We start from the raw sequence: 14,333 nt of genomic DNA, 5'->3' as shown, positions 1-14,333 counted from the left end.
AAATGGGTCTGCTTGGAAAAGCTTTGACAGGTGTTTCTTGCCCTCATCTTTGATAGCGTTTGTCTGTGTCCTAGGCAGGATTTCTGTGCCCCAGTTGACAGGAACTGCCTTCTGAGCAGGGCACAAATCCTCTGTGCACAAGAGCTGCACCTGCCTTCTCCAGGGCCTGTCTCTCCAGAGACTGATGGCCCAAGGATGTCCCTGCCAATCTGTTAAGATTCAGAGACCGATGCAGCTTCAAGTCTCTGCATCCACAAGAGCAGCTTTGGGCTCCTTCAGCACAGCTGCAAAGGAGCAGGACAGCTCCTGGTGAAGGTCTGACAGCTCCTGGCTGGTCCTTGAGCAGCTCTCAATGTAGTTCTGCCGGTGCTGTCGGTCTCGGGCCAGCTGTGACTGCAGCAGGGACACCTGAAAGAGGCACAAGGCCCGGCTCAGACAAGCCCACGCTGGCAGCAGCATCCACAGCCCCACGGTACCGGCTGTCAGGGCAGACACAGCCTCCAACTGAAGCCCTCACCAACACTCTGCCCTCGGGGAAGGGGAAAGGAACAGGCTCCCAGACTGGCCCTGAACAGAGCTCAGATGATCAACACGTCCAGTCCAAGGCTGCCAAACCCTTCCCAGTACATCCCTCAGCCCCCACAGGTCTAGCAGAGTGAGTTCCAACAGCAGTGAGGAACCCAACTCTGATTTCCAAAGGACACATTTGGGCCACTGACCCCTTGCTCCACAGGCTGTGCATCAGCAGTGGGCTGCTGCTGCTCCCCTGAGCTGCTGGAGGACTCTTCTCCTTGAGCTGCTGGACAGCCAGCCCAGGCCTGAGGGGAATGTTGTGCTTGGGCTTTTTTTGGTCCTTTCTTGAGGGATTTTAGCACCCCATTTTACACCTCCCTCTTTTTTAATTATTCATTAAATATGGCTTTAACTGATTTATATATGCCCACATTTATTATGCTTCTACACCATTTAATTTTGAGGGATTCTCTAAGGGGTTTTGGGGGGTTTTCTTGTTTTTGCCAGGTTTTAGTGCACAATCTGCCTTTTCAACCTTCCACTGTTTAAATGTAACTAAAAGATAGCTTGAAATATTTCATACTTCTTGGAATTTATTCCATTTTTGTCAGTTTTGTTGAAATTTGGAGGAGGTTTTGAGGCTTTTCCCAGGCAGCCAATGACTGAGGGCAGTTTGGCTGAGGCGGGAACCCTCAGCCCCGCCCCCGTCCCGCCCAGCCAATCCCTGAGGGCACTTTTCCCTGCCCGCGGTTTGTTGTAGTGCATCTAAAAATCTTGGTACCTCCCAAGGGTAAAACTCACCTCTGGTTTGTGTAATGTTAGTTCCTACCTGAAAACCTTCTTTCCCTTCCCCCTTCCCATTGGCTGTGACCTCCCTACATCCCCTGATTACCCCTGCCCCCTGGTATAAGAGATAAGACCCAAGGCATTTTCTGTCTCTCTCTTGCCCCGGATGGACGACAGACAATAAACCCGGGATTATTCATGCAAGTTTGAGCCTCCTGTGTCTAGATACTTTGAGTCCGTGTTGTATCCACTCCAGGACCCCCTCCGCTGCCTGTGCCCAGAGACGAGCAGGCTCTCACCACAGGGGGTGGGACAGAGGGGTCCCACCGGGAGGAGGATTGCAACAGAGTGGCGCCCGGCCAAGGGGCTGAACAAGCCCATGTTCAAAGGCTTATCAGAGCCAGGGTGAGCCGTTCTTTGGAGACTTTGGATGCTGTTTAAAAAATACAGCAAAAAAAGTTTCCGAAAAGGAGTCGAAAATCCTCCAGCACCAGGGGACCGATTCCAGGGGAACGAGTATCTTTCCACCTCCAGAAAATGACAGAACAAGGTAAGATTGAACTCTGGCACCGGGCTGGGAGGGCTGGAGAGTGAAACAGACCCCGGGGGACTGTGTCACGTGTAACCCCTTCCCAGCGGCAGCGTCCTGAGTGTGTGGGGATCCCCCCCAGCCATGGGCAGAGACGGGGTGGGGGGAGAGGGAATTCTCCCTGCTGCCTGTACCAGTGTGAGTTTAATTGTAATCCTTGGGGTGCCAGTTTGTTTTCTGTGGTAGGGAAAATAGACAGATTGTGTGCAGAGCTGCTGTGACCTCCAAAATGGGATCCCGGCTCTCCACACAAGAAAGGAGTCATACACAAAAAATACAAGATTTTTTAAAAACCACAAATGTGAAAATTTCAAAAAAGAAGATAAAACAGTTTGTATCATATTTGACTCAGCAAAGTGAACAGATGGAATTGTTGCAATTAGATTCAGTAACTGCCTGGGATGAAATTTGAAATTTATTAACCTTAAAAATAGAAGGAGGAGACAAATCGGCCCTGAAAATCCTCCCGGTTTTTCTTTTCATTTGAAAAGAATTGGTTAACAGAGAAATAAAAACGGAAGACAAACAAACACCACAGCATCCATCTGACTTCCCTAACTTTTCCCCCAAAACCTCTGCTCCCCCAGTGGAAAAGATACCCGAGACAAACAATACAAGTTCTAGTCCCGTGTGTCTGTCTCAGTCACCCAGTCCTGGCTCACAAGCCATCAAGGCTCCCTCCCTATACCCTTCCAGTGTTACTGAAAATGGATCTTCCTATCCCCACATGGCTGAGAGCCAAAATGGCACTGGCCACGTGTTTCCCAGCCACATGGTGAATCCCCCTGTGTACCCCCTTTCTCCTACCCATAATCCCTTCCAGCCACCAGTTTCCACCCATAACCCTTATCACAACCCCTTTGTTCCCCCTGACATTCCACCCTGCTCCACCCCCCAGCCCTGCCTGGCCCCACCCTATGACCCTGCCCCCTGAGGCTGTAACCCTATCCCCTATCCCTCCGCCCCCTGTCCCACGGGCAGGAGGGGTGGGGAGGGAGGGAGTTACACCCCTTGCTCCTGCAGAGGGGCAGGGGGAGGGGTGTCCCGGCCCTGCCCCCCGGGAGGGGGGTGCGAGCCTCCGGGTCTGGAGTGGGGGGATGCGGACCCTCTCCCAGCTCCTGGGGGGGTGGGGCTAGGCCTCTCCACAGGCCTGATGAGGGAATGGGACCCCCAGTACCTGGCATGGGGGGGGCGGAGTCCCGGAGCCCGGCATGGGGGGGCGGAACCCTGGGGCCTGGTATGGGGGGGCACGGACCCTCTCCCGGCTTCTGCGGGGGAGGAGCTGTGTCTCTCCACAGGTGTGGGGAAGGAACGGGCACCCTGGGGCTCAGCATGGCGGGGGGCGGGCAAAGAAGCCCAGGGAATGCCAGCCCTGGAGAAGATGAAATTCTGCTAACAGCGGCTCCTGTAGTATACAATAACAGCAGAGGAGCAATGCGATTACAACATCAGCCTTTCAATTACCAAGTAATCAAAGATATTTGTAAAATTAAAAATGGTTTTGGTCGTGATAGTGAAGTCTTGAGGGGAATAATAAGAACTACATTGAAATCACAGGATTTAATTCCTGCAGATATTAAAGATTTATTTTGGTGTCTACTAACTCCCTCTGAATATGATCTTTGGGAAAGCTTATGGAAAAAATTGTTGACAAGACTCCTAGCTGAACTCAAAGAAAGTAATCAAAGTGCATATGATACAGAGAACAATGAAATCACTTTAGAACATTTATGTGGGGAGGGAAATTGGATTAACCCTGCTGATCAAGTGAGAGTATTAACAAAGTTTGTTGCAGATAAAGTTTGTGATGTGGCTGAAAACATTTTTAACCAATTACCAACAGTTGATATTCAAGTCAGTTATGTTAATATTAACCAGCTCCCATGTGAGAGTTTCTTACAGTTTGTAGATCATCTGAGGCTACAGATACAGAGACAAGTTAAAGAACCAGTGGCCTAGATGGAACTGCTTAAAGAAATGGCCCAAAGAAATGCCAATGAGGCTTGTCGTAGAGTAATTCTGAGTCTTCCTATCAATCCTCCACCCACCATAGCAGATATGATTGAAGCGTGTGCCCAGAAAGCAGACTTGTACAGTGTACACGACAAGAAACCAGGCAGCCCAAGCACAGTAGCAGCAGTGACACCAGGAATGAACAAGCCACAGATGTCACCAGAACAGCAGCAGCACATCATCTGTTTCCAGTGCAAGAGGCCCGGACATTTTGCAAGGAAGTGTCCTCAAACCCAGCAACAAGGGAAACAGCAGAAAGAAGCTATAGTAAATCAACCAAAAAACTAAAGTCTCAGCACTTTTCTGTTAAGTGCAGAGACATAAAAATGACAGACCTGAAGCAGAAAAAAGACTCTGTTTTAATGGGAAAAGGGGAGGAAAGGGAGCGGGGTGGGAGACTGCAGAAATATAATTGTGAAGAACGTTTGCCTAATAAGGTCTGGCAACCGCAAAAGCGATTCAGACTTGTAACTTCTAAAGCTTTTTGTTTCAGATCTGATCAATGGACTATCGTTGGAGTAGACTTGCAGGATAATTCACAAGACCTGGCTGGACTGGATAGTAGGTATTTTGTTATTGGAGACACAGCACACACACCAATAGAGATTGAGGTGGCTCCCATGACAATTAAGGGAGACCTAACACACCTCACTCTCTTAGCTAGGTGCCCTCAACCACCTTACTATGTAGACAAAGGGCAGGTCATAGCCCAGGTGATCCCTGTTCCAACAGAAGTCCCAGTAGATGACAAAGCACCAGGAGTCTACTGGGCAGAAGTAGTGGGTGAAGACAAGCCCATTATGGGATGTAATTTAACACATAAATCAGAACATCTCCATGTAGAAGGGTTAATTGATACTGGGGCAGATGTGACTATCATACCAGAGAAGGTGTGGCCCTCACATTGGGAACTACAACCGGTGGCAGGAAAAATACAGGGTGTTGGAGGGATGAAACTGGCTAAAATTGCTAAAGATACCATCCAGATTGAAGGCCCAGACGGAAGATTGGCTAGTGTCCGACCTTTTGTAATTGATTACAAGTGCCCCCTGTGGGGAAGAGACACCATGTCCCAGTGGGGAGTGAAATTAACAATTCCTGAGACACCTCAGGATTTTTGATAGAGGCCACTGTAGAGCGTCCTGTCCAAAAGCTATCTTGGGTAGATAATAATCCAATTTAGGTGAATCAGTGGCCTCTCAGCAAACAGAAACTCGGGGCGCTAGAAAAATTAGTAGAAGAAGAATTGGCCAAAGGACACATGTAGAAACAACCAGCCCTTGGAATTCCCTGGTGTTTGTAATAAAAAAGCCAGGGAAAGATAAATGGCGCCTGCTGCAAGATTTGAGAGAAATAAACAAAAAAATACAGGACATGGGGTCTCTCCAACCAGGTATGCCATCCCCAACTATGTTACCACAAAATTGGTTACTAGCAGTACTGGATATTAAAGACTGTTTTTTTCAAATTCCCCTGCATCCAGCTGATGCACCAAAGTTTGCTACTTCATCTGCCAGTGGTATGTGGGATCTTTGCTGTCCTCAGTGCGTGCTGAAAAGAGAGAGGCTGTCATTTTGCATTACATGGACAACATTTTAATATGCTGCCCCAATAGCAACGTACTGAAAGACACCCTTGACCTAGTGGTTAAAGTTTTAACCTCTGCTGGATTCCAATTGCAGGAAGACAAGGTTCAAAAGATGCCACCTTGGAAATACCTGGGCCTGGAAATTACTGCACGGACTGTTGTTCCGCAAAAATTGGAAATTGTTGGTAATCCTAAAACTCTAGCAGATTTCCCTTCTCTATGCGGGTCACTAAACTGGGTCAGACCATGGCTAGGTCTCACGAATGAAGACCTGAGTCCCTACTCAATTTATTGAAAGGGGAGAGAGAGTTACTGTCTCCCAGGGAGCTGACTCCAGAAGCAAAAACTGTAATTGAAAAGGCACAAAAGGCCTTGACAGAAAGACAGGCACACCGCTTCAAACCGGAGCTGCCTTTCAAATTTATTGTCCTGGGGAAATTGCCACATCTACATGGGTTAATATTCCAGTGGGCCGACAGGCAGAGAGATCCACTCTTAATAATAGAATGGATTTTCCTCTCCCATCAAAGACCCAAAACTATCACCAAGCCACAAGAGCTGATGGCTCAGCTGATTCAAAAGGCCAGGATAAGGCTGCGGGAACTGGCAGGTTGTGACTTTATGTGTATTCACCTCCCAGTCAGGCTCTCTGGAGAAGGCAAAAACTCCCCTGAGAGACTGACCAAAGAGATGTTTGAGCATCTGCTGCAGAGCAATGCTAACCTCCAGTTTGCTCTGGACAGCTATAGTGGGCAAATTTCAGTCCATGCACCATCACACAAATTGTTTCATGAGGAATTCCATCTCATTCCTCGTGAGAAAAGGAGCCGAAGGCCACTCAAAGCTCTCATAGTGTTCACTGACGCATCTGGGACATCCCACAAGTCAGTGATGACTTGGAGAAATCCACAGACTCAGCTTTGGGAAGCTGATGTTGAGTTTGTAGAAGGGTCACCCCAGATAGCTGAACGGGCTGCGGTCGTGAGAGCCTTTGAGAAGTTTACTGAACCAATTAATTTAGTTACTGACTCAGCCTACGTAGCAGGAGTGGTGTCCAGAGCGGAACAAGCAGTTCTCAAGGACATTGAGAACGAACATCTCTTTAGATTGTTTTCAAAACGGATTTATTTTGTTTCAAATTGAGAACAACCTTTCTATGTGTTGCATATAAGGTCGCATACCCCGTTGCCAGGTGAAATCGCTGAGGGAAACCGAGAGGCTGATTCCCTTGCTGCCCCAGCTGAAAAGGTACGTCTCCCAGGTGTGTTTCAACAGGCAAAGTTAAGTCACCAGCAATACCATCAAAATGTGCCAGGACTGATTTGTCAGTTCCAGCTGACACGGGATCAGGCTAAAGCCATCGTGGCTACCTGTCCCAATTGTCAGCTCCAGGCAGTGCCATCATTAGGCATCGGGGTTAATCCCCGAGGCCTTAAGAGCTGTGAGGTGTGGCAAACAGATATCACTCACATCCCCAGTTTTGGTCGCCTTAAGTATGTACATGTGAGCATTGATACATACTCAGGAGCAGTTTATGCCTCTGCTCATGCAGGAGAAAAGACTGCACATGCTAAACAACACTTAGTACAGGCCTTTTCCGTATTGGGGATCCCTAAAGAAATTAAAACAGATAATAGCCCAGCGTATAAATCCAAGGAGTTCCTGGAGTTTGTCCAGCAGTGGGGAGTGGAACATAAAACTGGCATCCCCCATTCCCCCACAGGTCAAGCTGTGATTGAGCGTACACACCAGACGCTCAAACAAGTCCTAGCCAGGCAAGGTAGCGAGGCACTGTGGATGTCTCCCCAACAGAAACTCTGTAAAGCTCTGTTTACCATTAACTTCCTAAACTGCTCATTTGAAAACATGAATCCTCCTGTGACTCGGCATTTTAACAGTGGTGATCAGTTTAAATTGCCGCAGCATCCACCGCTTTTAATCAGGGACCCTGAAATTTGGCAAACCAAGGGCCCCTAAGAACTTGTCACCTGGGGGCGTGGTTACGCGTGTGTATCCACTCCCACAGGCCCCCGATGGATTCCTCAGAAATGGGTAAAACCTTTTGTTCCAAAGAATCCAGCACCAGCAAGAGAAGAGAAGCAATGGCTGTTGCTTCCAAGAGAAGACGCTGCGGGAGAGAGCGAGAAGAAACCTTTCTAGCCTCTGACCTGCATACTTTGGCTGTGAATATGTTGTAAAAAATTTCTGTTTCCTTTTTTTTAGAAATAACCTACCTCTTACTCAAATCCATGTTTCTCATTTTTGTATAACAGAAAAGGGTGAGGTGTTGTAGTGCATCTAAAAATCTTGGTACCTCCCAAGGGTAAAACTCACCTCTGGTTTGTGTAATGTTAGTTCCTACCTGAAAACCTTCTTTCCCTTCCCCCTTCCCATTGGCTGTGACCTCCCTGCATCCCCTGATTACCCCTGCCCCCTGGTATAAGAGATAAGACCCAAGGCATTTTCGGTCTCTCTCTTGCCCCGGATGGACGACAGACAATAAACCCGGGATTATTCATGCAAGTTTGAGCCTCCTGTGTCTAGATACTTTGAGTCCGTGTTGTATCCACTCCAGGACCCCCTCCGCCGCCTGTGCCCAGAGATGAGCAGGCTCTCACCACAGGGGGTGGGACAGAGGGGTCCCACCGGGAGGAGGATTGCAACAGCGGTTTGGGTGGGAGCTGCCCCCCATTGTCAATCACTGAGGGGGTTCGGCTGAGGCGGGAACTTCTCCCCAGCCTCCCCTCGCTGGTCACTGCCGCCCCTCCCCTGCCTCGCTCCCAGCGGCTCCTTGTGACTCTGAATTTTCCCCGGCTGCCCCAGTCTGGACTGGTTTATACTGGTTTATTCTCCCCGCTCCCCAGGTAGAGGAGCTCCTCTACCCCCACCGCCCAGTGCATACAAGTCATGTCGCTAGAGCTTCCTGACCACAAAGGAGACAGAGCAGTCCTGTAAAAGTCCTGTGATTCGAACAAAGGGAAAGAGTCCATTAGGCGTGTCTCCAATGGGATCTCTCTGAATCAGTTGGAGCAAGTAGCCTTCTTTTCTTCTCATTCCCATTCCCCGTGGGCTGGGGTACTTGGAAGGTGCTCGAGACATCCTGATCCACCTATCCATGTCCCTCATATTATGTGCCCTCTGTAAAACACATGACCCATGATCATTACAACTAGCTAAATCAATTGATATATTTCAGTGAGCTTTACTAATGGAGATGGGCTGCTCCTCAGCCGAGGTCATGCTAAACTCCTGAACTTTGGGAAGAAGAACAAAGACTTTTATAGGATTGTGAGAGATGAGGTGGTATTTGCTGAAGCCAAAAGGTTATTAGGTGAAAGAATTATGAAAAACGAGGTTCACTCTCCTGTAACATTTTAGAAGGTTTAATAAAGACAATAAGAGACAGAAAACAAAGCAAAGAGTAAGGGCTGGATGCCTTGGCTCTCTGCCAAGAGCACACCTGGTGCTTTGGAAACACCCTTTATATACCATTTGTACAGTATGGACTATATGCATATTCAGACTTTTCTAAGAAATGTTTTGCATGGCCACTCTTGGGTCCACCTTTCTAGAGCATGCGTGTTTCTTGACTTTGTGCATTTAATTTCTCTCTTATCGTCTTTGAACTTGGGCCATGGCTTGTTCTTCCACAGGCAGTAAGTGTTGAGAGCAGCCTGGGCCCCCTCATCTGTTCACTGGAGGTTATCCTGTCTGTTCTGACAGGACTTAAACCTAATGTCTAAAATTCTTCTGATCTATGTCTCCGTTCTAGTTAACAGCAGGAGAGTAAGAAAAAGACATTGCAAAAGCTATTCTAACATTATACATGCACCATTCATCTTAATACTTGTGAAAAGCCAATATCACAATATGTATTTATAACAGAAGGAAAGTTGCTGGTTCTGTGTGTTGCCGGTTCTGTGTGTTGCCATTTGTGGTTTGGATATGTTCTGCTTGGTTTGTTGGGTGCTGTTGTGGGCTGGGAGAGGGTGGGGGTTGAAGACCTGGAGACAAAGGAAGTAGAATGAGAGAGGAGGGGACAGAAAAGTAGGCAGTTGGGAGAGAATGTAAAGTCCAGTGTACCCAGCCGTGATGGATTAGCATTTAAGAAAACAAAGGGAAACACCTAAGGAAGTTTAGGCTGCTGGAGGCAGATGGGAGTTTTTCTCCTGGCCAATAACTAGCCATTTCTGACAACTGACAGTAGTTTTCACCATTGAGAAGTGGGATCAACCTGTGAACACCACCTTAAGACCTAAGCCCGAGAATTTCTGGTTCTCTTTGGTTTCTGGCTTTTGAAGAAGTAACAGGGTTTCAGTTCAGCCTCCTCCTCCCCCCACCCAGGCCCGAGAAGGCTGCGGGGGGGAGCAGGGCTGGCCAGAGTTGTACTCTTCCCAGGGAGGATGGAGAGTGTGAAGTGTCAGGAGCCCCTTCTCGGAGGGCTCGCTGGGCCTTGCACAGCAGGCCTGCTGGGCCAGGCCGGTCCCTGGCTCGGCTGCAGTTTCTGCCACTGCTGAGTTTCACCAGAGACTGCTGAGTAAAGAGAAGAAAGCCATTGACCTGCAGCGCGCTGAGACAGTGGCCACACTCTCCAGAGCAGCCATGAAAAATCTTCCATCGCAGACAGCTCCAGCCGCCGCTCCGGCAGAGATCACAAGAGCATCTACAAGGCCTGGGCAAGATTTGAACCCTTTCACTACCCAGATGAGACTTGCAGGTTAGTCGTTTTGTTTTTTTTTTCAGAGAGAGGGGAAGAGAGAGCGTGATCAACAGGTAAAGAGGTAACACAAACTATCAAAGACAGTGAAAAAAGGAATTAAGCTAGAGATGGGAGAGAGAAATAAGGAGATGCTTTAATAAGCTGAAATATTCTTTTGCTAAAACTACTGAGATGGACAATAGTGTTCATGAGTTTCTGAATTAAATTTATATTAAATTAAATTAATTTTATATTTTATATTTTATATTTTATATTTTATATTTTATATTTTATATTTTATATTTTATATTTTATATTTTATATTTTATATTTTATATTTTATATTTTATATTTTATTTTATATTAAATATAAATTAAATTTATATTTAATTTTAATTAATGAAAGAGTATTTGGGGGAGAATAGAGTGTTTCAAAGTGTGGATTTAAGCAAATAGTGAAGTAGTTGTGATCTTATGTGATGCTGGAACAGAAATGGAGAAGTGAGAGTTGTTAAAAAATTTGCAGCCTTTAAGAGGCAAAGAGAAAACTTCTGGTTCCAGAAATGCTTACAGAGACAGATGAAGAGAACTTTTGCCTTTGAATAACTCATCCTTGAAATGACACCCCCTCTTGACTCATTAGCCCATAACACACCTCAGAGTGGTGTGAAATGGGAGGAGAGAAATGATGGCAGAGTTCTCTGGGTGGCTGCCATCAGAAAAATAGAAAACCATTAGAAAAAGTTTTTCTTCTGAAAAACTCCATAAATCAGCAGAAGAGAACTTCTTTTTCTCTACAAAGACTGATGAAGCGACTATAGCAAAGCTGGGACTGTTTTAACCACCAAGGTTTTGTCTCTGTGTTGTCATGTGAACAAGACAATGGTTGTGTGGTAAAGAAAAAGAGTTCTAGAAGTTCTAGTCTGGTTTCTTATTCTTGTAGTTAGGTTAAGAAACCTTCTTTGTTCCTTGTAAGTTTTAGGCCTGTTTTGCTCTTGTTCTAACCCATATCTCACGGCAAGAAATAAGTAAGTTTTCTAGTGATTTTTTAGCTGATGCTTTAAAACCACAACAGGCTTAGAATGATAATGTGCAGTCACCATCATTGGCAACTATCATTGCAATATCTTTCCTTTTACCAGGGGGAATGGCTGCCATAAATGCGAAAAATATAGCTCATCTTGCCTGTTGGGGAGAAAAACAGCTTAATTTAAATTTGAAAATGTTGAGTGAGTTGCTAACTGATGTTGATAGTATTAGGCATGCTATCTTGCAAAATCACGCAGCTATAGATTTTTTGTTGTCAGCACACAGATGCAGGTGTGAAGATTTTGAAGATTTCTGACTGGCTTGCTAGGGTAGGTTTAAAGGGTTGGTGGCAGACCTTGATCAAGGGGGCAATAATGTTACTGCTTGTATTTCCAGGTTTTATGCTGATTCTTCCTTGTTTGTTACAAGGCCTTCAACAAATGATGCACAATTTAGTTATTCCAATTTTCAAGAAGAGAGGGGGAGATGTAAGAGTCTGGGCTGTGTTAGAACAAATTTGACCATAAAGAGGAACCCTTAAGAACAAGAGCAGGGTTATCAGACAGGGAAGGGACAGTCGTGGTCAGCAAGAGAACACAAAGAAAGAGCTAAACAGGATGAGAAATAGAGAAATTGAACAAGTTGTGGTCCGGTATACACAAATGTAATTATCCAATAAGAATGCTTCTAATGGTGTGTGAACAGCTGTCACACTATTTTAGGGATGGTGAAGCACTACATGACTCTCTCAGCTGCATTGTCCAAGAGAGCAAAGTTCATTGTTCTTAATCTTCTTTTATACACATGTTCGAGAAGGTCTGAGAGGTAAAACTCTCCTTGGCCATTAAAGCAACACATCCACCATCGTTGGTTAAGTGGAACACCACCCCTCGCCTAAACAATACCTGTAGGTTGTTGTCCTTTACCAAGCACTGTTTGGATTCTTTCATGACTTTCTCAGGCCAAAGTGAGAAGCCTCTGTGACTTAGTCTCACACTTAGTTTCTGTTCCCTGCTTACGTTTTACAATTAAGTGACAACGAACAACACATGCAGTCAATTGTAGGAGAAATACTCGTGTGTATAGATTTGTGTACAGTATAAATGTACCCAAACTTAGAGAATAAATGCATGATCCTATCATCATATTGGTGCTGTGTCATTCCTGTTCCCGCATGAAGAAATGCAAGCCCCGACAATCAATTAATTGGATAAGACCTTATTTGGGACTTACCAATTCACAATTGCAACCACATTTAGAAATGTTAAAGGGGTCAGAAAACCCTACTGATACCCGTGAGTTGACCCCAGAAGCCCTTTTTGTTCCTGAATTGGTCAAAGCTTTGCTTGGGAAATTTGTCTCTCGCATTGACCTATTGGCACAAATAGTACGATTATTTGTTTTGATTGATAACAATGACTTCTTTTGCAATTCTTGTGCAATGGAGTGACCAGTGGGAAGATCCTTTACGTATGTTAGAATGGTTATTTTTACCTTTTCTATCTATAAAAACTGCCCCTGGTCTTTTTGAATTAATTGCTGAACTTATTAAGTCTCCTAAACAACGTGTTGGATTGACTGGTCAAGATCCTGAAAGAATTGTTTTGCCTCTTCAGAACTGGTATTTTGAGTGGTGCTGTGCCAACAGTTCTTGGCAAGCTGTGATAACTTACAAGCTGCTATGCTTACGTTACAAGCTGCTATGGCTGCTTTTACAGGGCAGCTGTCTTATCATTTACCAAGTCACCCTTCATTGAGATTTTTTCAGCAAGTACCAGTTGGCCAAAAGCAGTTAAGTATGGAAAGCCCTGTAGATGGACCCAGTGCTTTTACAGATGGCTCTGGAAAACCAGAAAAAGCTGCAGTTGCATTGAAAATCAATGGTAATTGGCAACCTGTGGTGAAATATCAAACTGGTTCACTGCAAATTGTTGAACTGAGAGCCACGGCCACTGCATTTCAATTGTTCCCTCAAACTGTAAATATTGTGACAGATTCTGCCTATGGAGCAAATTCGACCGGAAAATTAGATAAAGTGGTTTTATCTGGAATTGATCACCCACCTTTATTTGATGTGTTGGTGGAATTGTGGGATACAATTCAGCAACGCACTGAATCATATTTTGTGATGCATATTCACAGTCACACTTCTCTCCCGGGGTTTTTCACTGAAGGAAATGCTGATGATCTTGTTGCCAATGTTGCCTTAATGGCTCCTCACCACAGGCAACAAGCTATCTTATCTCATCCATTTTACCATCAAGGTTTTCAAGCATTACCATGACAATTTGGTCTTAGTAACAATGATGCTCGTTCAATGATTGTTGTATCAACCTGTCGTGGTTTAAAACTAGTAATTAACAAAAGGGGGAAAAAAAAATACTTATTTCTTGTTGTGAGATATGGATTAAAACAAGAGCAAAACAGGCGTAAAACTTAAAAGGAATAAAGAAAGTTTATTGACAAACTACAATAATAAGAACACCAGAATAAACTTCCAGAAAAACCTTTTCATTTCTTACTGCCCACCATTCTTTTGTTCACATGATGAGACAAAAATTTTAGAACTTTGATGGTTTAAACAGTCCTAATTCCTTCTACAGTCTTTTCACCAGTCTCTGTAGAGAAACAGAAGTTTCTTTCTGTTAATTTATGGAGTTTCTCACAAGAAAACTATTTTTGTTATAGTTTTCCGTTTCCTTGATATCAGCTGCCCAGAGCTGCTGTTATCAAAGCCCACCCCTCCCATTCCACATCACTCTGAAATGTGTTATGGGTCATAAGTTTGGGGATAGCATTTTTACGGATAAGTTAGTCAAAGGCAAAAAGTATTCTTCATCTGTTTCTGTGAGCTTCACTAGAAAACAGTTTTCTCATTGCCTCTCAAGGCTTCAAATCTCCCAGCACTTCACTATACCATAATTACTCTACTTTTTACTCAAATTTACACTTTGAACACTCTATTCCTCCCCATACTCTATCATGAATTAAAGGAGTTCTTTTCAGGACTTCATTGTCCATCCCCATAGTTTTAACAGAAAGATATTTCAGCTTAATTAAAGCATCTTCTTAATTCTCTACCTTTCTTGAAGCTTCTTTTCTTTCTTGCCACTAGT

At 45.1% G+C, this 14,333-nt stretch overlaps 1 protein-coding gene across 1 annotated transcript in view; it reads right to left on the bottom strand.

Annotated features, from left to right (window-relative positions):
• Positions 1-237: 237 nt before the first annotated feature.
• LOC131584837 (cingulin-like protein 1) overlaps positions 238-14,333 on the bottom strand; it is a 37,141-nt gene continuing 23,045 nt past the window's right edge. The window contains exon 20 of the mRNA XM_058850342.1: positions 238-408. Coding sequence (XP_058706325.1) covers positions 238-408 — 171 coding nt within the window. The remainder of the gene's footprint in view (positions 409-14,333) is intronic.

Source organism: Poecile atricapillus, chromosome 15, assembly GCF_030490865.1.
Source record: "Poecile atricapillus isolate bPoeAtr1 chromosome 15, bPoeAtr1.hap1, whole genome shotgun sequence".
Taxonomy (NCBI): Eukaryota; Metazoa; Chordata; class Aves; order Passeriformes; family Paridae; genus Poecile; species Poecile atricapillus.
Note: the sequence above shows the minus strand (reverse complement) of the source record. Positions and strands in the feature narration are given on the sequence as shown.